This window comes from Cavia porcellus, unplaced genomic scaffold (genome assembly GCF_034190915.1).
Source record: "Cavia porcellus strain 051 isolate PalLab524CR breed Dunkin Hartley unplaced genomic scaffold, mCavPor4.1 scaffold_21, whole genome shotgun sequence".
In the NCBI taxonomy this organism is placed as follows: domain Eukaryota; kingdom Metazoa; phylum Chordata; class Mammalia; order Rodentia; family Caviidae; genus Cavia; species Cavia porcellus.
The window spans coordinates 5727828-5751022 of record NW_026947504.1 but is presented as its reverse complement, the minus strand read 5'-3'; the positions used below and the strand labels follow the sequence as shown (position 1 = coordinate 5751022).

The window sequence follows — 23195 nt, the reverse complement described above, 5'->3', positions numbered from 1 at the left end:
AAGCACTGACTTGGTACCCTTCTACCAAGAGCTTGACTCTGGTTGGTTGACTGAGGAGGGGGATACACTTTGGCCACACAGTATCTTTTGGGTTCATGGGTCTTTGCACTTTCCTTGTATATCAACTACCTGCTTTATAAATTTATTTTGAAATTACTGCCAGAGTGGAAGGACAGTCAAGGCCATCAGCTCCCCAGCTACAGGTTTCCCAGCCACACTGAAGGAGAGGGCTTGGGAACGGTACATCAGGTAGGGTGGGAGCTGGGAGAAAACAGACCCCAGACAATAGCTGGGTAGCCAGATGTTCACTTTCACAGCTCTCCTGTAAAACTGGCAGGGCAGATATAGATTAAAATGAAGCATAAACTCCATTTAAAGTGCATTACAGCTCAGGAACCAGCTCCCCCTGGGCAGGAGAAGGGAGGGAAGGGCACAGAGGCCACATCAGTCTCCTTCCTTATCTAGGGCCACATGTCTCTCTCCTAGCTTTGTGAAGGGTGATTTACACCCCTGCCGGAATGACTCTCTTTCTGGGCTGATTACATCTGCAAATGCCCCCCAGAGGCCACAGCAGGATGGCCATGTTCAAGAGCAGCAGCCAATAAATCTGAGAGGTTTATACTGTGCTTTACAATACCCTTCCCCTGGCGCTCCGCCAGGCTGCCGGGGAAGCAGCGACCCGCCTGCCTCGAAGGATCAGGGAATGGAGCCCCATTCCTTTCTTTACCCTCGTTTCTCTCTCTAGGAACTACTTCTCATTCTTCCTAGGCATTCTGGAAACTGGCAGGAATCAGGCTCAGGCCTGATAATCCCCTTACCCTTGTGGGTAGGCATTCTAGATTTTGGGCATAGCCTGTTTTTTCCTAGGTTAATTGTGGTAAAGTAGCTCAATCTCTGAAAGTTTGATTATCTGAAAATAATGGGCTTCCTAAAAGGTCTCCAAACATCATTTTTAGTTATCTTTGGCCCAAGCTCTCTCTCTCTCTCTCTCTCTCTCTCTCTCTCTCTCTCTCTTTCTCTCTCTCTCTCTCTCTCTCTCTCTCTGTGTGTGTGTGTGTGTGTGTGTGTGTGTGTGTGTGTGATGCTGTCCTCCATGGTGACACCAAAGAAAATGAATTGGTGCAGTCAAGTCTGGAGAAGCTTCTGGGTCTCACCCTAGTCATGCTTCTTCCATCAAAGTACTTTCACCAGCTTTGTAGAATACTGATTATAATAACCACCATAGAATCTTACCTTTAAAGATACTTACACAGTAAGGGACAAGTGAGAACATAGATGTGCAGATTCTACGAGGAAAAAACTACTCAAAATTCAAGTACCCTTATGATAGTTCAAATTTCGTTACAAGATTGCACTTGTGGTGGGTGCTCTTCCCTGGGGAGCCGGTCTGGAAGGTGAGAAAGGGTGGGTTTTTTCGTTTTGCGTTGCTTGTTGAGAACTGTTGGACCCCGGGTGTGGAGTGGGTCCCGCAGCAGCTCCACAGCCCTGCTTACAGCAGAGGGCGGCGGGCGGCAGATGGGCACACTGGGCACTGCCCCTTCTCACTGCCTCCTCTGGAGCAGGAGGCAGCGAGGTGCGGCCGCGCGCTCCCCAGTTGGAGGGCGGCGCCTGGGACCCTGGTGGGAGCGCGCGGGAGGCGGTGGTGGGAGGCGCCCGCCCGGGAGCCCAGATTTCCAAACTCACTGTCCAGCGGGCAGAGCAGCGCGGCGCCCGGCGCAAAGTGCCCTCTTGGACACGGCACCCCACTCGCCATGGTGCGCGCCCCCAGCACGCCGCCACCACTGCCGGTGGTTCTGCTGCTGCTGTTACTGCTGTCGCTGCCCCTCGGAGCCGGTGAGTGGCACCTGTGCGTGCGATCAGACGGGAGGGGCGGGTGGAGGTGAGCGTGGAGGGGGCCTGGGCACCGAGTCCCGAGTGGGGACGTCCGGGACGTCCATCCCTCCTGGCCTTGGAACCTAGAGGAGGAAGCCTAATGTACCAGGAAGGGATTGCGTTCTGGGCTAATGCTGGGTCTGAACTGGTGCACCAACCTCGAGTGCCAGCAACCACCTGAACATCCGAGGATCTCTGCTCTCCCGGATCCGTTCTTCCCTCTATGCGGTGCATCTACTCTGTCCCAGAGCATCCAGAGCATCCTGTGGCCAGGGTGCTTCGGAGAGGGAAGCAGGACTGCCATGTGTTCCCCATGGCCTCAATTCCTCTACCTTTGCAACTTTCCAACATCCTGGAAAGGACTAAGGAGGAGGCACAAATGAACAAAGGGAAAGAGAAGAAAGTTGTTAGCACTGACCGTCACATCTAGCACTGTAACTGCTTCCCTATTGGGCAGGAAATCTCTCCCGCGCCGCCGGCTGGCACAATACCTACAGAGCCGGAAAGGTCAGTCCACAGTGGGCATTTTGAGGAATGTGTAGTACCAGCTTGGTTTTAGAACCACAGCCATTCCCTGAGGAAGGACAGCCTGAGAGCACCACTCTGAACAATGCCCGTGGCTTTGGGCAGCCAGATAGATGCATAGAATCACAGAGCATGGCTTTTGCCAGAGCCAGAGTGAATCCTGCAACAGGGACCACACATGTCACCAAACACACACTTTCTTTCACAAGAGGGTAGTACAGAGATACAATTCCTGGGCCTGGAGCTGTGATGCACACCAGTAATCCCAGCACTTGGCAGGCAGGAGGATCTAGGAAAGTTGGAGGCTAGCCTAGTCTACATCGTGAGTTCAAGGCTGATGTGAACAGCATAACAAGATTCCCTGTCAAGGAAAAAACAAACAAGAAAGACAATTGCAACTGTGGGACATATATGGAAGGAAGAAGGAAAAGGACTTGTCTATCCAATCTGATTGTGACATCACACCTAACACTAGTGTATGGCTGCGTGTCAGGACGGGGTATGCGCTACACACCTCAGTGGACTCATTCAGTGGGGCAGAGTGGTGGGCAGCTGTATTTTCTATTTTCCTCAGTAATACTTGTCAGCAGGGGTTTCTGGTTGAGTAGCTGGGCTGCAAATCCCAAACAAACAAGGATACCATGCCCTGAAGCATAACCTACCACAATTTCAGCTGCTCATCCTCTGATGAACTGAGGAGGAAATCAAGTCAGGAAGCAAGGCTGCTGATGAACAGTTAGAGAGAAACAATACTGGCTGTGTGAATGAGGAAGCAGAGGCACAGATGGCAGAGAATGTAGGGAAAGGACAAGTTGGAAAGGCGGAACTTACCAGAAGGGGGCAGACATTGCATACGCAGCGCCACTGTGAGCCTTGTGAGGATGTGGGTCTGGATTCCCCATTTCAAGAGACATTGGAACTGAATGTTCTGTATTTCAAGAGAAGTTGGAAATCCATAGTTTATTGTTGTTGGTTTCTTTTTGTTGTTTTTCTTTTGAGACAGAGCATTGCTATGTAGCCCAGGATGACCTTGAACTCAGGTCAGTCCCCCTGCCTTGCCCCCAGAATGGTGGAATTATAGGTGTATGCCACCATTCATAGTGAAAATTCATTTTTATGTCAGATTTTTTAGTCTGTCTGTTTGGGTTTTTGTTTATTGAGACAAGATCTTGTTAGTTGTCCAGGCTGGCCTTGAGCTTACCATGTAGCCAGGCTGGCCTCAGACTCTTTTTTTTTTTTTTTTTTTTTGTCTTTTTCATTTTTATCGGTACCAGGGATCAAACTCATGACTGCCTGCTCGCAAGGCAGGCGCTTATCCCGCTGAGCTAAATCCCCAGCCCCTGGCCTCAAACTCTTGACAACCTTCCTGTCTCAGCCTTCTGAGTGCTGGGATTATAGGTGTGCACCACTACACTCACTTTAAATCTTTCAGGGTTTTTTTTTTTTTTTTTTTTTTTGTCTCTTTGAGACAGGGTCTCACTATGCAGTTTAGGCTGGCCTTGAGCTCACTTTTGTAGCCCAGGCTGGTTTCTAATTTGCAGTGATCCTCCTGCCTCAGCTTCCTGAGTGCTGGGATTATAAGCATATGTCACCACGCCTGGCTCAAATCTTTTAGTTTTTAAATATTGACCATAATTACATTTCTAAGAAAATACTGTTTTAGGAGCTTTAGGCTGGGGCCAGGTGGCCTGAAATAGGTACATTAGTAAGGCCTGGCTGGTGTGGGTCTGAGTAGTAAGTTCAAGGTGCTGGGGGAGGTAGGAGAGGAGGCCCAAAATGGGCAGGTGTCAGCCTGGGTATCAAAGTGAGGGTTGCACCGAGAGGCCTCCCGGGTTGAGTTGGAGGGTCCAGTTCTCCCAGACTCTTGACTTGATATGAGTGGAACAGGAGACTAATAACAAGAGGATGATTGCTGTTAGAAAGAGAGATAGGTGATTATTCTTATCTGTTATCTTTTTTCGTTGATGTGAAAAACAGCAGTGCAGACAAATTGAGAACAAAGTGAGATGAAAGCTCATCGAAGAGCAAGAGCAAGCGGTATGTTAGATACGCTGCTCAACTCCTGTACCAAATGTAGTGTTCAGCTTCCTCTGAGCACAGACTTTCAAACTGAGCATTAACACTGAAGCTTTAAAATTTTGACCATTTCAAAAATGTTAATAGATTAAAAGTGTTGTTAAAAAAGAAAACACTGTTTTAGCTGGGCAAGGTGGCACATGCCTGGAATCCCTGCACTCTGAGAGATAGGTGGACTGCAAGTTCTAGTCCAACCTGGGTAATTAGTAATTTAGTAACTCAAAAATAAATTTTTAAAGTGAGTATGATGGCACCTGCCTGTAATCCCAGCACTCAGGAGACTGAGGCAGGAGGATCACCATGAGTGCACAGCCTGGGCCACATAGTGAGTTCAAGTCAGTCTGAACTGTGAACTCTATAACCAGATGCTTTCTCAAACCACCCCCCAAAGGAAACATCTGTGCACTGAATCAATTTGTGACCTTTGCCCTGGATCAACCATTTGTTTCACAGTCCAGGGGACAAAAGTCCTGCCCTGTCCTGACACATTTCACATGCCCCACCAAGGTCTTTGTTGGGCTGAGACATCCCCCTACCCCAAGATGCACCATTGCTGACACTTGCTGACCTGTCAGCTAAGAGATTTTAGAAATTTTCTTTCAAAAATCCTTATGATTCAATATTTAATTCAGTTAAATATTTACTTAGTCTAGAGACAACAGTGAGACTTGCTCCTTTCAGCAGCCTCTTGCTGGAACCCGACCTGCAGTGACTCCTTAGTCTTCTTAGATTTTCTAAGCCTGGTTTATATTACGTTTTTGTTTTGTAAAAATTTAAAAATCTCATACCTTTTTTCAATATTGTTTGAGATTTCAAAAAAATTTTAAAAATTGTTCCATCTGTAAAGATATCCAACAAGCCTTTTATTTACTATCTTTTTAAAAAAACATTGCTTGGGATAGGGCCTGAAGCCCCACACATGCTAGACACCTGCACTACCAGTGAGTGCCTCCTACCTTTCTCTTTCTTTTTGGTTTGGTTTGAGTTGGGGTCTTACTGTGCTGATCAGGCTAGCTTCAAACTGGGCTTGAGTGGTTCTCTTTTTACCTGGTAGCTGGGAATACAGGTGTGTGCTGACACTGGGTTAATACACATTTTTTGAGCCACATTTCCTAAAGAGATTCTGATAGATAGCCAGGTGTGGTGGCACACTCCTGTAATTCCAGTGTTGCTGGGTAGTTCTTTAAAAAATGGCTTGCCAAATGAAAGTATCCCAAGTCCTCCTCCTCCTCCTCCTCCTCCTCCTCCTCCTCCTCCTCCTTCATTGTTATTATTTTTATATGTGAGACAGGGTTTCAATATGTAGTCCAGGCTGGCTTTGAACTCATGGTGATCCTCTTCCCTCAGCCTCCTGAGGGCTGGAATCACAGATTTATGCCACCACACCCAGCCTTAAGGGCCTTCTTGTCTCAAAGGATTGGACAAGAAAAGCCAAAGGTTTGTTTGAAAAATAAGAGGTAAAGAAGTAAGGGAAATACTGGCTCTTCAGAGTGAAGTAGGCCCCAACAAAAGAGGAAAGCAGAAAAAGAACAAAAATAAAATATACTGTTGGGGCCAGAAGACCTAGGACCGGTCACTGAGGAATCACAATAGTGGCTCCTCCTGGTGTCTGGTTTCCCACACTCCACCCCCCACATCTTGTGAGAGTGCAATTGGTGGGGGTGGGGGTAGTGGGGGTGGGAGGTGAAGGGGTCTACAGTGGAGTCCTGAGGACCATCTGGCTCCACGCTGGGATCCTGAAATTGATGAGTTCTGCCCACTTCTCCAGCCAGCTTCACCTGTGTCACCAGGACTGAGGTGAGAGGATGCTGGGAATTCAAGGCAAGCTTGCACTAGGTAGTAGATCCTGTAGATGGACAGATGAACCATTGCTATACTGTGGCATATTGGAACCTGAAACAAAAGGAAAAATTAAGTGAATTTGTCTTTTTTTTTTTTTTTTTTTTTTTTTGGTGGTCTGAACCTGAAGTTTTTGTATTAGGCTATATCCTTAGCCTTAAAAAGGAAGTGGAGCCAGGCGTGGTGTACTTCAGCACTTGGGAGGCTGACGCAGGAGGATCACTGGGAGACTGGGGCCAGCCTAAACTACATGTGAAAGCCTGTCTCAAAAAGACAAAAAAAAAAAGTGCTAATAAAGGACAAGGGATATAACTCAGTGGCACAGTGGGTGCCTGGCAATTGAGAAGTCGTGAGTTCAATTGCCACTACCAAAATAAATAAATAAATAAATGCTGCTGGAAAACCTGGCTCTCTTCATGGTGATTACTAAAACTAGACCCATGTCTATCACCATGCAGTAAACTAAAGTCAAAAGATCGAAGTGTTAAAAACAAATTTAGAATTAAAATTGGAAATACTGAATCTACTGGAAGACAAAGTAGGTAGAAATCTTGAAGACATAGTGGTAGGCAGAAAGTTCATGAATAAAACCCAAGCTGCATGGGAAATACTTCAAAAAATCAACAGCTGGGATCTCATCTTATTACAAAAGCTTTTGCACATCAAAAGAAATCACCAACAGAATGAAAAAACAACCCACAGAGTGGGGGGAAAATTTTTAGCTAATTGTACCTCAGACAAAGGACTTATGTCTAAAACATATAAAGAATTGGAAAAACTCAGATCTCTTCTGGTGTCAAACTGAAAGACCCAATCCCAAATGGGCATCTGAGATGAACACACACTTCTCAGATGAAGAAATTCAATAGCAAATAAATATATGAAAAAATGTTCAACATCATTGGTCATTTGAAAGATGCAAATTAAAACAACACTGAGATTCCATCTCACCCCAGAAAGAATGGCTATCATCAAGAAATTAACCACCAGCAAATGCTGGGAGTGCTGTGGGGAAAAAGAAACCCTTCTCCACTGTGGGTGGGAATGCAGACTGGTGCAACCACTGTAGAAATCAGTGTGGTGATTCCTCAAAGGATTAGAGGTCCCGTTTTACCCAGCTATTCCCCTTTTGGGTGTCTTCCAGACGAATTAAAAACATACCACAATGATATATGTGCACCTATGTTTATGGCAGCACAATTTGTAATAGCTAAATCTTGGAAACAATGCGTGGTATTGCATGCCTGTAATCCCAGCATTTGGGAGGTTGAGGCAGGGGATCATTGCAAATTCAAGACCAGCCTGGGGTACAAAATGAGCTCAAGGCCAGCCTGAACTGCATAGCAAGACCTTTTTTCAAAAAGACCCCTGAGGCCGGGTATTTAGCTTGGTGGCATAAGCAACTGCCTGGCAAATTCAAGGTCATGAGTTTGATCCCTAGTACCAAAAAAAAAAAAAAAAAAGAAAAAAGAAAAAAGAAAAGACCCCCCCCCCCGCAAAAAATCTTGGAAGTAACCCAAATGCCTATCAACTGAGGAATGGATTTTTTTAAAATATGGTATTTTTATACAATAGGATACTACTCAGTCATAAAGGATAACCGTGAGACTTTTATAGGTAAATGGATGTAACTTGAGACCATACTCACAAATGAAATAAATCATACATGCAAACATCATATTGTCTCCGTGGTGTAAGAAACTGATAGAGTAAATAAGGTCTAGATTGTATAGTAGATATTGTGAAATGGGAAGTAAATGTTTAAAAGGAAAAAGGACTTAGGAGGGTAGAAAGGGGAAAGGAATTAAGGGAAAAAAAGAGAAAAATGTAAAACAGCTTATACTATTACTATCTCTTACTTCATTGAACAGGAAGGTTTGTACTAATATTGATTGGAAAATTTTTTATGCTCATATCTTGTACTCTGAGTAATTACCTTGTATTAAGTATTGTTATTCTCCTATTAGTTTGTTATGAAATTCTATTTCACCTTTTTTCAATTAAAAAAATGTGATTAGGGTCTTGCTAAATTCCTGAATTACCCACACAGAGGTTCAACTTATGAACCTCCTGCCTCAGCCTTCTGAAATGCTAGGATCACAAGCACATGCCACCACTGGCTTGATCCCATTATTATGTATTCACTGGATATGACACCAGCTCTGAAGCTTTAGTGAGCATCAGAGTCTGCAGAAAACTCACTAAAAGTAGAATCCCAGGCTTTATCACCAGATCCTGATTGAGTAGTTCTGAGAGACCTGCCTCTTAATAAGAAACCCAAATGAAAAAAATAAGAAACCCAGGTGATTATATGATTGGAGCAGAGGTTCTGTGGGCTGAGCTCTGTGTTCCCTCCCAGTTTTGCAGCTCTTTGATTGTAAGTAGAGGAAAAGAATCTAGAGAAGATGTAGAGGTGGCTCACAGAGTGGCCCTGTTATTCCTTTGTTTCTTAAACAGGAACTCACAGTGAACAAGCAGTTTTAGGTATTGGAGATAAACTAGTGATAGGATAAGCACGGAAGTCTACTGGAAGAAATAGTTTTTTAAAAATCAACTGAAAAGTCAACTGGTGATAAGTGTTCTGCCGAGAACTGGAGTAATAATGTATTCTTGTGACTGGAGGCTACTTTCCATTCATTGTTAGGTCCAACTCAGGACCTCGTGATTGCCAGGCTGGTGCTGTCTCTGAGATTTTAACCTACAATCTAAATTCCCAAAAGGGGAAAGCTTTGAGAAGATCGTGGGGAAGAGTATTCCAAGCAGAAATAAAGGCGGGGCCTCTGGACGTGGTGGCCCACACCTGTAATCCCCGCACTGCGGGGCTGATGCAGGAGGATCATGAGTTCAGAACCAGTCTGGGCTGCATAGTGAGCTCCAGGCAAACCTGAACTACATAGAAAGGAAGGCAAGCAGGAAGCTAGCACAAAAGCCCTGAGTGGGACACAAGCTTGTCTTGCTCAGTGACAACTACAAAGAAGGTCAGTGTGGTGGCAAGGAAGTGGGCAAGGGAGAAAAGATTGGAGATGAAGCAGTGAACTGGGCAGATACCAGGTCTTGTAGGCTTTATTAAACAATTAGTTTTTTTGTTTTTTTTTTTTGTATTGGGGATTGAACTCAGGGCTTTCCTGTTGAGCTACATCCCTAGCACATTGTTTAATTTGAGAAGGATCTCACTAAGTTGTCTAGCTTGGCCTTGGACTCTTCAGTTTTCCTGCCTCAGCCTCCCAGAATGCTGAGGTCACAGCTATGTGCCACTGTGCCCTGGAGAGAAGATGCAGTGGGAGCTGTTGGAGGGAGTTAAGCAGAAATATGAGACAGTTTAACTTACAGTGTTAAAAGATGACTTACACATGTCAGTCAGCAGTAGAATGACTGCCAATTCAATACAGCAATTCAAATAAGCTGTCTATGACCACACTTAACAGTATGGGTGAATTCTGTAAACACAATGTTATTGAGCAAAAGAAGCCAAGATGCAAACTGGGCATGGTGCAGCACGCCTATAAACCCAGCACTTGGGAGGCTGAGGCAGGAGGACTGCCAGATGTCCAAGGCCATTGCAATGGGCAATGTCCAAGGGTAACATAGTGAGACTCTGTGTCAAAAACAAAACAAAACAAGAAACCAAGACACAAAAACACGCATTTATGATTGACACACAGCCCAAATGAGTTTCTGATGTCTCCTTCTTGTTGGGGAGGACAGTAACTGAGAAAGGGGTGGTGAGGACTGCTCTATTCCTTTGTCTGGGTTCTGACTGCATAGACGTATTCAGTTTGTGAGATTTGTTTGTCTTGATTCACAGACTCTTCTGTATGCTGTATACTGTAAAAAGTGTATTACTGGGGCTGGGGATTTAGCTCAGTGGTGCAAGTGCTTGCCTGGCAAGTGTGAGGTTGTTAGTTTGATCCCCAGTACCAAAAAAAAAAAAAGTGTATTACTACAGAAGATGTACAAATGGCCAAGAAGCCCATAAAAATATGCTGACCATCTTTTGTTTTAGGAAATGCAAGAGAAAAGCACATGAGATGCCTCTTCACATCCACAAGGATGGCCATCATGAAGACAGGAGTGGGAGGCAGAGTAACAAGAATCAGTAAATGTGTGGAGAAATCAGCATCTCTGCACATTGCTTGTGGGAATGTACATAAAATATTGTGAATCCTGTAGAAAACAGTCAAAGGTTCCTCAAAAAGTTAAATCCAACCTTGTGCTGTGACCCAGCAGTCTTCCTTGTAGGTATCTGTTCAGCGAATTGGAAACAGGTATTGAAACAGATACTCAGACATGAGTGTTTGGGAAAATTATTCACAGTAAACAAAGAGTGGGAACAACTCAAATGCCCATCAGCTAAGGAGTAGAGAAACAAACCGTGGCATCCATACAAGAAAATGTTCCCAGGTGCAAAGGAATGAAGGACGGGTACAAGCTACAATCTGAATGAACCTCCCAACATGCCAGGTGGAACAAGAGATCGCCTACAATTGTATTATTCCACTCTGTGAAATATCTAGACTAGATAAATCCAGAGACGGGAAGATTAGTGGTTGCCAGAGGCTCAGGGGAAGGGAGGATAAGGAATGGTTGGTTGCTTAATGGGTGTGGGTTACATTTTAGGATGATAGTGTGTTCTAAAAGCCACTTAATTGTGCACTTTAAGAAAGTTAATTTGATATTGTGTAGATTTTACCTCAATAAAAAAAATTTCCAATTTAAAACTCTTTTAAAAAGATGTGATTAAAAAAAAATGTGATCATGCATGGGGGGCACATGCCTGTAATCTCAGCATTTAGGAGGCTGATGCAGGAGGATCATAAATTTAAGGCCAGCCTGGATTACAAAGCAAGGCCCTGAATCAACCAGTCAGTCAATGCCTTTGTGCGCCTCTGAGGTTTTTTGTTTTGTTTTGTTTTTAATTTTGTTTTTCAAGACAGAGGCTCACTACATAGTTCAGGCTGTCCTTGAACTCACTGTAGCCCAGGCAGGTCTCAGAATCACAGAAATCCTCCTGCTTCAGCCTTGAAGGTGCTAGGACTACAGATGTGCACCACCATTTTATTTGGGCTACCCTAAAATTTTCACAAGGTTTTGCGGGCAATGTCCACTCCCCGCCCCTCAGTGTCGATGCCTGTGTACTCTGGCGCCTCACCTGCCCTGTCCCTCCACAGAGGAGGCCCTTCCCGTAGAGAGCCGGCTCGCCAACAGCTGCCTCCAGGCCAGGAAGCAGTGCCGGGCCGAGCCTGCGTGCGAAGCCGCCTACCAGCACCTGGGCTCCTGCGCCTCGGGGCCGAGCAGCCCGCCGCCCGCCCGCGCCCGCTCCGGCTCCGGCTCCCGCTCCGAGGAGCTGGCCGGCCTCGCCGACTGCCTGCAGGCTGCGCGGCGGCTCCGCAACAGCTCCCTGCCGGGCTGCTCGTGCCACCGGCGCATGAAGCAGCAGGCCGCCTGCCTGGACATCTACTGGACCGTCCACCCTGCCCGCAGCCTCGGTGAGGCCCCGTCCACCGAGACGAGGGGACTGGGACAAGGCCGGGAAGAGGCTCTGGGTGGGGTTTGAGTGCCCCCGCGGGCCCACGTGGAGCCCCAGGGGGAGGTCGGTTCCCTCTGGCTTGGTGAAAATACTCAGCGGACCGCCTCCCCCGCCTCTCCCCGCGGCCCCCTCTTGGCAGCGCCGGGAACCGGGCAAGGCTGGGAGTTCTGGGCACCGGAGAGGAGCAAGAAGACAGGGCCAAGGCTTAAGTCATAGCTAGGCTCCAAAATACGTGTACCCACAGGTTCTGAGAGATCAGCTGCGGTGGCTCAGGCCTGCCTTCCACAAACGGGGAGACAGCCAGACACACAACAGCAACAGAGAGAGCGCAGAAAGAGCAGGGAGCAGCCGCCTCCGTTGCCTCTTGCCAGGGATCCCTCTCTCCTTAGTTGTCACTGGACCTTGTCTTGGTTACAAAGCAGGTTTGCAAAACGCAGGTTTAGCCTTGCCTGTCAGGTCCTTTGTTGGTTGTTTCATGTGTCTGCTTCATTCTGAGATCAGGGTAGGGATGCAGCTCTGTCTGGGATTATTTTCCTTCTCCATGGCACAAGGAAACAAGCATTGTTAGGACCATATGCGGTTTTTTGTTTGTTTGTTTTTTGAGACAAGGTCTTGCTATGTAGTTCAGACTGGGCTTGAACACATAGATCCTCCTGCCTCAGCCTCCTGAGTTCCGGGATTACAGATTTGTGCTACAATGCCTGACTCCAGTGTGTGTGTGTGTGTGTGTGTGTGTGTGTGTGTGTGTGTGTATAGATAGATAGATAGATAGATAGAGACAGAGACAGACAAAGACAGAGAGAGAGATGGGGTCTCACTAAGTCACCAAGTTGCCCGGCCTGGGCTCAAACTTGCAGTGCTGCTGTCTTAGCCTCTTGGAGTGCTGGGTTGCAGGCAAGTGCCACATGATCAGTCATGTGATATTTTAAGAAACTCTTGATCACAAATTCTCTCCACTACTTCTCCTTTCTAGTAGACAGCAAATCATATGGCTGAGGATAACATCACTGAGATGGGGAGAGTATATTCCTCCCACAGTGAGGGATATGAAAAATCACATGGCAGGATGTGCACATAAAAGCTGGGCATAGTGGCTCATGTTTGTAATCCCAGTACTTGGGAGGCTGAAGCAGGAAGATCACTGTGAGTCTGAGGCCAGCCTGGGGCAGTGAGTGAACACTATATAGTGCATTCAAGGCCAGCGTTGAACTCACTATACATAAGAAGACCCTGTCTCAAAAAAAAAAAAAAGTGAGCATTTATGATTTTACAGGGAGGGCAAAGAATACTTGAAAATAATAATACAATCTACTGTAATTCACCACTTCATCAAAAAGTGTGTTACCTTCCCTTCCACAAGTAAATACACCCACCATCTTTCCAAGGACATGCCCTAAAAGTTCTGTCCAAATAGCACAAGCTTTGAGTCTAGGATCTCGAGATAGTTTCTACATGGAGTATGCACAGGACCCCTCTTGACCTGGAAACCTATGAGTTGAAAAGACAAGTCACCTGCCTCACAACAGCTTCAAATTAACCTAATACTCACAGAAAGCAGAGGAATGGGAGGCACAGTGCAGACATAGATTCATAGCAATTCCCTTCCTTCCTTCCTTTCTTTCTTTCTTCCTTTCTTCCTTTTTTCTTTCTTTCCATCTATCTATCTTTTTTTTTTTTTTCTATCAGTACCAGGGATCAAACTCACGACCATGCTTGCAAGGCAGGCGCTTATGCCTGCTGAGCTAAATCCCCAGCCCCCTACCTGTCTTTTTGAGGCAAGGTCTTACTATGAAATTCAGGCTGGGCTTTTTTTTTTTTTTTTTTGCTACTGGGGATTGAACTCATAACTTTGTGTTTGCCAAGCAGGCACTTAAACCGCTGAGCTAAACCGCTGACATTCAGGATAGTTTTAAACTCATTGTGTAGCCTGGGCTGGCCCTGAACTCCCAGTAATACGCCTGTCTCAGCCTCCTGAGCACTGGGATCTTATGTCCAGCCCAATTCACAGCAGTTCTGGTAGACAGGAACTGAACCGAGGGCCTGGCACTTGCTAAGCATGTGCTCCATCACTAGCCTCCACCTCAGGGCCTTCACAGTAGTACTGAAATCCTTCTAGGCAGCAGTTGTAAGGATCTCCCCTAGGCACATGGATTGTTCTTTACTAAGACCCTGGCTTTGCTCTATAGAAGTAGTGTAGTTGCCCTGTTTGGTGTGCCCAGGCCTCTTGGCCTGGCCCTCTGGGAGGTCCTTATTTTTTATTTATTTATTTATTTTTTTGGTCTTTTTCATTTTTATCGGTACCAGGAATCGAACTCATGACCGCCTGCTTGCCAGGCAGGCGCTTATGCTGCTGAGCATAAGCCCTGGGAGGTCCTTATTTTAATTATTCTCTTTGGCCACATTTGAAAAGGGGATTAGAGACTACAACCTCCTTAGGGACTGAAGTGCATTCTAAGCTGCTTCCTGTCTACAGAATGTCAGGGAATTTTAGGTCTCAGTCACAGCTTAGACCTTTCATCCAGAGCAGTATCTCCTAGAAGTACAACTCTCTCAAAACATGATTGTTTTTTATATCTTCATTCCTGATGTCTTGTGTGCCAGTAGCTTTCCCACAATTCAAGACATGCACCTCTTTCTAGACCTGATGAAGAGATCCTTGCCCAGACCAGGCCTCCGTGGGAAGGTCACTATTTTGGTCTTTTTTTCCCATTTACATTTGTCCAACTGGCAGGATTTATTTGGTACCATTTTAATCAGTTGAGAAATCTCCACAAATCTCCTCATGGTGGTCACATATTTGATTGGGTCTTATTCCTCAAAGCATTTTTTGATTTTGTTTTTTACCATTTGAATATGAGAAACAGTTGCACATCTTAATCCTTTAAATCCTAGAATTTCTGGATTATTTTTCTGGTTGCTGCCTGCTTGCAAAATGCCCTCCCTCAATATATATATTTCTCCTGAGATAAAAATTTTACTATGTTGTTCAGGTTGGTCTTTTTTTTTTTTTTTTGTTTTGTTTTGTTTTGTTTTGTTTTCTTCTTTTTTATTGGTACCGGGGATTGAACTCACAAGCATACACCTGCAAGGCAGGTGCTTATACCCCTGAGCTAAATCCCCAGCCCGTTTGTTTTGTTTTTGAGATGAGGTCTTGCTGTGAACCCCAGGCTGGCCTGGTACTCATGGTGGTCCTCCTGCCTCAGCCTCCTGAGTGCTGTGATTATAGGGGTACACCACCCAGGTTTTTGCTCTATTTTGTTTAGTCCCAGGCTGGTCTTAAATTCCTGGGTTCGCTCAGTCCTCCTGCCACAGCTTCCTGAATAGCTGGCACTGCAGGCACATACCACTACACCCAGCTAAACTGGCCTTTTTTCATCCATCTCCAGTCCCTACCCCTGTTTTGTGTTTTCTTGAGACAAAATCTTGCTGCTGAATCACTGGCTTGCCAACGTTTGGCTTGATTTTGCAATCCTCCTGCCTCAGCCTCTCACAGGGCTGAATTACAGGGGTACCAGCACACTTAGCTGCCAGTTTCCTACTGGTTTAAGTGGGCTTCAGCTGGTAAACTCCACTCCACCCTGCCAGGCTCCTAGCTGAAATGAGACTACATGTGTGCATCCTTGTGTCCATCCTGATGCTTCTGTTATTCTCCCCGATTACTCCTGGGGCCCCACCTGCCCCTTCCTGGCGATGCGTTTTCTTATCTCTGCATAGCTTGCAGCTCACAGCTCAGTATGCAAGGCAGTGGTGTTTCCTCTGCTGCCCGCTGGCAGTGCAGTCCAACCCAGCAGTCTTGGCCTCTCTGCTCTTGTCTACCCCTGTCCTCAGCGTTCCTGTGCCCCTGTCTTGTCTCTAGGTGACTATGAGCTGGATGTCTCCCCATATGAGGACGCAGTGACCAGCAAGCCCTGGAAAATGCACCTCAGCAGGCTGAACATGCTCAGACCAGGTGCCTAGGGCTGGCAGGCGGGCGGGCAAGGGCCAGGCTGGGGTCAGGGGACACAGCGTGCTGACTGTGGAGTGTCCAAGGCTGCGCTCCCACTGTGAGAGTCACCAGAAAGCAACAGTTACAGTTTGAAGAGAGCCCATTAGGGCGCCTAGAGCAGACGGCAGTCAGTTAGGTGTGGCACAGCCTCAGAAAAATGTACTGAAATGGAGCAGTGATGCACAGTCATGGCCACCGGGAAAGAAGATTAATTTTTTTTCCCCTAAAGACTAGAAAATTGCTTGTTTTCAACAGTTCTAATGGAATGGGTGAGGTGTTAGGCAGAGTAAGTAGTGGGAGTGTGGCAGGGTGGGGAGCCATGGAGCTGGCAAGATCTTTGACACATGGTGTTGCGCTTTTTGAAAGTTGGCCAGTGAGTTAATTGAGAATGCAGCGCACAAAATTTTTTAAAAAATCTGTACCGGGATCGTACTCATGAGTGCGCACTTAGCAAAGCAGGTGCTTATGCCCCTGAGCTAAATCCCCAGCTCCAGCACATGATTTTTTGAGAAATACTTGGGTTCCATTGTATACTCAGTTCTATATATTAGAATTAGAACTTAAAAAAAAAAACACAGAGATTTAGCCGGGCGTGGTGATGCACGCTTACAATCCCAACACTTGGGAGGCTGAGGCAGGAGGATCTCTGAAAGTTCAAGTCCAGCGTGGGCTACATAGTGAGTTCAAGACCTGCCTGCACTATATAGTGAGACCATGTCTCAAATAACGAAACGAAACAGAGGAAGAATAGGATGAGCCTTTTCCAACCAAGGCTTTGCCAGGGTTCCTAGGAAGCTGAGCTGCAGCTATAGGGAGAGGATGGACCCGTGACTCAGTGCCCTTCTCCCCACAGACTCAGACGTGTGCCTCAAGTTCGCGATGCTCTGCACCCTCCACGACAAGTGTGACCGGCTGCGCAGGGCCTACGGGGAGGCATGCTCAGGGACACACTGCCAGCGCCACGTCTGCCTGCAGCAGCTGCGCACCTTCTTCGAAAGGGCGGAGGAGCCGCATGTGCAGGGTCTGCTGCTGTGCCCCTGCGCGCCCACGGACCGCACCTGCGGGGAGCGAAGGCGCAACACCATCGCGCCCGGCTGCGCGCTGCCCTCTACGACTCCCAACTGCCTGGACCTGCGTAGCCTCTGCATAGGCGACCCACTGTGCAGGTGCACCGCGCAGCCACAGTGACAAGATCACCACTCAAGGCCACCTTCTTTATGGCTTGGCACTAACCCTCAGGGATCTGTGAACCCACCAGCTGTTTCACCTTGGATATTTTGGAAAATTAGAAAAATTATCTATCTATGTATCTACTTATCTATATGGTATTTTGGCTGGCAATGTTGTCATTCACCTGTAATTCCAGTACTGTGAGTGGCTGAGGCAGTAAGATCAGAAATTCGAGGTGAACCTAGGCAATTTAGCTATTTAGTAAGACCCTGCCTCTTAAGACCTGAGAGCTATAGTAAAAAAAAAAAAAGACCCTGCCTCAAAATAGAGAAAATAGAGTTTGAAAAGCAGCTCAATGTAAAGACCAAGTACCTTCCTCCAGCCTCCATGCCCACTGCGCCAAGTAAAAAATTTCAGCTTGGCATGGTGGTGCATGCCTGTGATCCTAGGATTCGGAAGACTGAGGCAGGAGGATTCCCATAAGTTCCGGGCTAGCACGGGCTGCATAGTGCAAGCCCAGCCTAAACCACAAAGCGAGACCTTGTCTCAAAACAAAACAAAAAAGGGCCGGGTGGGTGGCACATACATATAATCCCTCGGAAAATCTCTGCAAATTCCACTCCACGCAGGGCTACAAAATGAGTTCAAGGCCAGCCTGCAGCTACATAGTGAGATCTTGTCCCCCCACCAAAAACAAAAACAAAAACAAAAAACCCACAAATAAATAAAAACCAAAAAAACTTTCAGAAAATACAAAAATATATACAAATGTCACTCAATACTTCTTCCTTACCTGGAGATAATCTACCATATTTTGCTGAGCATTTACTTCTAGTCATTTTTCTATTCAGATAACATTCTGCGGATATATTTGTGTCTTTTTTTTTTTTTAAACTGGAGATCAAACTCACGACCTTGTGCTTGCCAAGCAGAAGCTTATGCCACTGAGCTAAATCCACAGCATGTGTCTTTTTTTGTTTGTTTTGTTTTAAGACAGGGTCTCACTATGTAGTTCAAGCTGGCCTTGAACTCACAGTGATCTTCACTTCACCCTCCCAAATGCTGGAATTGCAGGTGTGCACCACCATGCCTGACTGAGTTTTTTCATTCTCAGTTTGGTACAGTGGTAAGACAGGTTTTTAAATGTGTTAGCTTTCTGATGCTGTGACAAAACACCTGACATGAACAATTTGAGGGGGAACAGTCTATTCAGTCATGGTTAAGTGGCTCCATTGCTTGCATTTATTTATTTATTTACTTATTTATGTATTTATATTTTGTTTTTGAGACATAGTCTCACTACATAGTCTAGGCAGGCCTCTAACACCCAGTGATCCTCCTGCCTCAGCCTCCCAGATACTCGGATTATTGGTGTGCACCACCACGCCTGGTTTCCATTGTTTTCAGACCTGTGGTGAAGCACAGACATTGTGATGGGATGGTGTGGCAGCGAGAAGCTGCTCACCTTATGACAGCCAGGAAACAGGGCGAGAGAACCCCAGAAGAAGAGGTTGGAGACTAGGGTTCATTCCCTTCAAGTTGGCCCTATTTCCTGTTTCTGTCACCTGTTAATAATACCACGGAACTAGGAGCTCAGGATGAATCCACCAATGAAGTCAGAGATCTTGTATCCAGTTCTTCTAAAAGCTCATCAGGAACTAAGCCTCCAGCACAGCGAGGAGGGGGTGCATTTTGGATCTTGCCTCAATGTGAAGTCAGATGGATGTAAATTTAAATCCTGAGTCTGCATAATGTGTACCTCACTTACCCTAAACTCCATCTCTTAACCTAAGGTTTAGTTTCACTCTCTGTGAAAACTGAGATAATAATACAGATCTCATGGGATCCTAGGCTAGCCAGGGATATAGCTCAGTGGCACAGCACCTGCCTGAAAACCACAAGGTCCTGAGTTCAATTTGCAGTACCCCCACCTCCAAAATTACTTGTGTAGATTGCTTAGATTGCTGGAGTCGAATAATTGCTAAATGAATGGCAGTGCTTATTTTGAAATTTATTGTCCTGTAAGAAGTTGATTTTTTGCTGGGGATAGTGGCACCAGCTTGTAATCCCAGTTATACCCTTGATAATTTACTATTTTTTGTAGCACTGAGAATCAAACCCAGGGCCTTATATATGATAGATATGTGCTATACCACTGAGCTATACCCCAAACCCAAGATTTGTTTGTTCATTTTTTTTAAAATCCAGTCAAATTTAGCAGTGGGGGGGTGGTATACCAACTTTAGTGACACTAATGTTAATAAGTTCTGATAACCCACTGCCATCGGACCAGCCATGTTTGTTCATTTTTTAAGACGGGGCCTCAATATGTAGATCAGGCTGGCACTGAACTCAGTATGTACCCAAATGCTGGCCTCAAACTCATAGTGATCCTCCTGCCTCAGCATCCTGAGTGCTGGGACAACAGGTGTGCGAAACTATCCCCAGCAATTTTGCTTTTTAAAATGCCTGCATTGTAGGGGCTGGGGGTTTAGCTCAGCGGCATAAGCGCCTGCCTTGAAAGCAGGCAGTCGTGAGTTCGATCCCTGGTACCGATAAAAAGGAAAAAGACAAAAAAAAAAAAAAAAAAAAAAAATGCCTGCATTGTGTTCCACTGATGAATGCCATACATTTCATTTTACCATTCTAATGTTGGGCATTTAGGTTGTTTTCTTTATTGCTATAAGTAATGCTGTAATAAATTGCAATAAATGCCATTCTTGTTTGTTTTTGTTTTTCCCAGCACTGGGGATTGAACCCAAGGAATGCCTTGCCATTTTTTTTTTTTTGGTCTTTCACTACCTTTTTTGTTTTGGTAGTGGAGATGGAGCCCAGAGTTTTGTGCATATTAGGCAAGTGCTCTACCACTGAACTACATCACCAGCTAGTTTTGATCTTTTGAGACAGGGTCTCTCTAGTCCAGCTGACCTTGAACTCACTATGTAGCAAAGGCTGGTCTCGAATTTAGAGTGATCCTTGTACCTCAGCCTCCTGAGTAATGGGGTTACAGGTGTGCACTGCCATGCCGGGTCTTCTCTAGTAGTCAAGGAAACAGGTGCAAGGAGCTGCCTGCCGTGTCCTAAGGATTGTGGAGCTCAGGTGCAGAGTGATGTGTGCCAGGTAGTGGTGACCCTATATTTGATTGTGACGGGCAGCTTCACACAGGAGGAGGCCCTGGGCTGGGTGCTGGAGGCCGGGAAGGAGTTGGCCTGAAGATAGGCAGCTAGGTAATGGCTGTAGGCCGCATCTTCATTGGCGCCTCTTGAAATTTCTTACAGATCCCGCCTGGCAGATTTCCAGATCCACTGCCACCCCAGGGACATCCTGGGGACTTGTGCGACAGAGCAGTTCCGATGTCTACGCTCGTACCTGGGGCTAATAGGTGAGGCTGGGTATGCACAGAGGACAGGAGGAGGAGAACGGTTTGGGGACTGAGTCTGGATGCTGAGGTCCCGAGATGGCTGGGGCAAGGTGGGAGCTGAAGTCGAGTTTGCTGGGACCATGACAGCCTCTTCTCTCCACGGACAGGCACTGCCATGACCCCCAACTTCATCAGCAGCGTTAACACCAGTGTGGCCTTGAGCTGCACCTGCCGAGGTAGCGGCAACCTGCAGGAGGAATGCGAGCAGCTGCAGAGGTCCTTCTCCCGCAACCCCTGCCTCGGTGCGTGCATCCAAGGGAGGGGGCGGGGCTCCGTGGCCAGATGGCTCCGCCCATCTTCTGACAGAGCAGCCCCTTCCCTGTCCCGGGCTTTCTTCTGCTTAGGCCCTTTGAGTGCCCCATCTCCCTGGACTGCTGTTTACCCTGTTAGGCTCAGGGATACTCTGCTCCTCCGTCACCTCCCCCAAATCGTCCCCCTTTTCCTGCCCTGGGAGGCCTAGAAGTCTCCTGAGGAGCAGTTATGTTGCACACGCCTGTGATCTCGTCACTTAGGGGACTGAGGCAGGAGGATCACTGCAAGTTCGAGGCCCACCTGGGCTGCATAGTGAGACATTGTCTCAAAAAAACTAAGCCCTTCTCATCTGTCTCTGCTCTCTGTTCAGTGGAGGCCATTGCAGCTAAGATGCGTGTCCACAAGCAACTCTTCTTCGGGGACACAGCAGCCTCTGTCTTCCCTGAGATGGAAGCCCAGGTAGGCCTCCTCTGTTACTGGACCAGCTAGGGAAACCTATACCAAACAGACGAAAGATGGGAGTGGATACGGGGTTGGGAGGTTCACCTTCTGTTTCCACAATACTAGAGATGGCTCAGGGACATCTCAGGGAAGGGGTGAGGCTTACCTGAGGCTGAGGTGTTAAAGAGCAGAGATGCTTTCCTAAACTGACTCTGCTCTGTTTCTTCCACAGAATGAAAGCCCTGCTGTGAGGCTGCAGCCCTGGGTGCCCTTTCTTTTTTGCTGTACACTTCCCTTGATTCTATGCTGCGGCCTGTGGTAGCTGGACCTCCCTGGGAAAGTCTTCCCCCTCTACAGCTTGAGCCTTTGCACTGTGTGGTGAGGGCAGCATCTGGAAGGAGGTGCATACGTAACGTGGCCATCCTCACCCCACCTGGCACGCTGTCCTGTGCACCTGGGCAGCTCCAGATGAGGCCATGGGGTGGGACTTCCAGATTTGGACCGATGGTTCTCCTTCTTTCCTCCTTACCCCTGCTTCTGACTCATGCTGCCCCTCCGTAAGCCTGGGGGAATCACCATTTCACCGTGTCTTCTGAAGGTGATCAGTTCTGCCAACATTTCTCCTGATTCCTCCCTACCAGGGTAGCCGGAGCTAGCACATGAGTCATTCTCTGCAGCAGTCTGCAGGTTGGCAGGGCTGGGAGTTATAAGGCAGCCTAGCAAGACCTGCGCTTGTGTCCCCATCACCCTCCTGTGAATGGAGGATGAGACCCACTGCCTCTGCTGCTCTGCTCCAGTCACAGACGTCACTTGGGCAGCAGGAGCAGAAGTCTTTGGGCCTTGCTTTCTTTCTGCTTCTGTCTCAAATTCACCCTGAGGTCTTGGATCATAATTAAACATTTTGACCTAAAGCTCTGCTCTTTACCTGTTTTTTCAGATTGTGAATTTTTGCAGATAGAGGGTGTTACAGCCACAAGGGCAGAGGTTGGGTAATGGAGACATAGCCACCCTACCACCAACTCTTCTATAACTTCACACAAGTCTCCAGCTTTGTGTGCTTTATGTGGATTGGGAAGAAAGAATTGCATCAGTGGGCCATGGACATGGACCTGGTGTCCACCCATCTCTGACCATTTTGGGGATGCTACCTAGGATCTTCCAGGGGAACGAGGGGGGACCTTAAGTCAACCACTGCATTTCCTGAGCAGTTCGAGGTATTAATCTGCTCCGTATCAAAATGTGGCCACAGGACGACAGAGATTCAATCCCAGGGAAGTTAGAAGAACATATTTGTAGATGCTGGGTATGCTGGCATATGCCTTCAGTCCCAGTTTATTGGGAGGCTGAGGCAAGAGGATTGCAAGTTTCAGGCCAGCCAAGCAATTTAACAAGACCCTGTCTCAAAATATTTTTTTTGTACCAGGGCTCGAACTCACAACCTTGCACTTGCCAGGCAGGCACTTGTGCCACTTAGCTAAACCCCTGGCCCTCAAAATAAAATTTTAAAAGGGCTGGGGGCTGTGTGTGGTGCATGCCTATAATCTCAGCATTCAGGAGACTGAGGCAGGAGGGCTGCTGCGAGTTCAAGGAAAGCCTGGACTACATAGTGTGTTCAAGACCATCCCAAACTATAAAGCAAGATCCTGTCTCAAAATAAAATAAAGTAAAATAAAATATGGGCTGGGGATATAGCTCAGCAGCACAGTGCCTGCCAGGCAAGTGCCAGCTCATGAATTTAATCCCTGGTACCAAAAAAATTAAAATAAAGTAAACCGGGAATGTAGTCCAGTGGTGAAGCCAGTTCCTAGCATGAGCTAGGACCTAGATTCAAAAAAACATGTTATTCACTCTTTGACAACAAGCATCTAAGTGCTGGGTACTGAAGTTTCTGAGATTGTAAGACTCAAATCCTAGTCTCAAATCTTGGTATACCTCAGTGCAGGAAAACAAACCAGATAGTCAGTAAAATAGTAACATGTGATAGATGCTGCATGCTGATTATAAGAACCCCCCTCGTTCATTTAGCCTCTATGTGTGCTGAGTACTTCTTGCATCTACTCTTTGCAAGTACATGTTAATCTTCCAAC

The 23195-nt window shown here is 46.7% G+C and overlaps 1 protein-coding gene across 2 annotated transcripts; it reads left to right on the top strand.

Annotated features, from left to right (window-relative positions):
- Positions 1-1693: 1693 nt before the first annotated feature.
- Gfra3 (GDNF family receptor alpha 3) lies at positions 1694-22019 on the top strand. 2 transcript variants are annotated; one of them, XM_003477142.5, is made up of 8 exons: positions 1694-1833; positions 11481-11798; positions 15696-15788; positions 16678-16990; positions 20273-20376; positions 20523-20657; positions 21038-21126; positions 21341-22019. In XM_003477142.5, exons 1-8 carry the CDS (start codon positions 1752-1754, stop codon positions 21428-21430), a joined length of 1224 nt encoding a protein of 407 aa, XP_003477190.1. In that variant the 5' UTR covers positions 1694-1751; the 3' UTR covers positions 21431-22019. The 2 variants fall into 2 exon arrangements, with proteins under 2 accessions (XP_003477190.1, XP_063088233.1); XM_063232163.1 differs by lacking the exon at positions 15696-15788.
- Positions 22020-23195: the final 1176 nt, after the last annotated feature.

Coding starts and splice junctions, on each gene's coding strand:
- Gfra3 (XM_003477142.5), top strand. CDS start 1,752: ATGGTGCGCGCCCCCAGCACGCCGCCACCACTGCCGGTGGTTCTGCTG. Junction 1,834..11,480: donor GTCGCTGCCCCTCGGAGCCG/GTGAGTGGCACC, acceptor GTCCCTCCACAG/AGGAGGCCCTTCCCGTAGAG. Junction 16,991..20,272: donor ATAGGCGACCCACTGTGCAG/GTGCACCGCGCA, acceptor AATTTCTTACAG/ATCCCGCCTGGCAGATTTCC.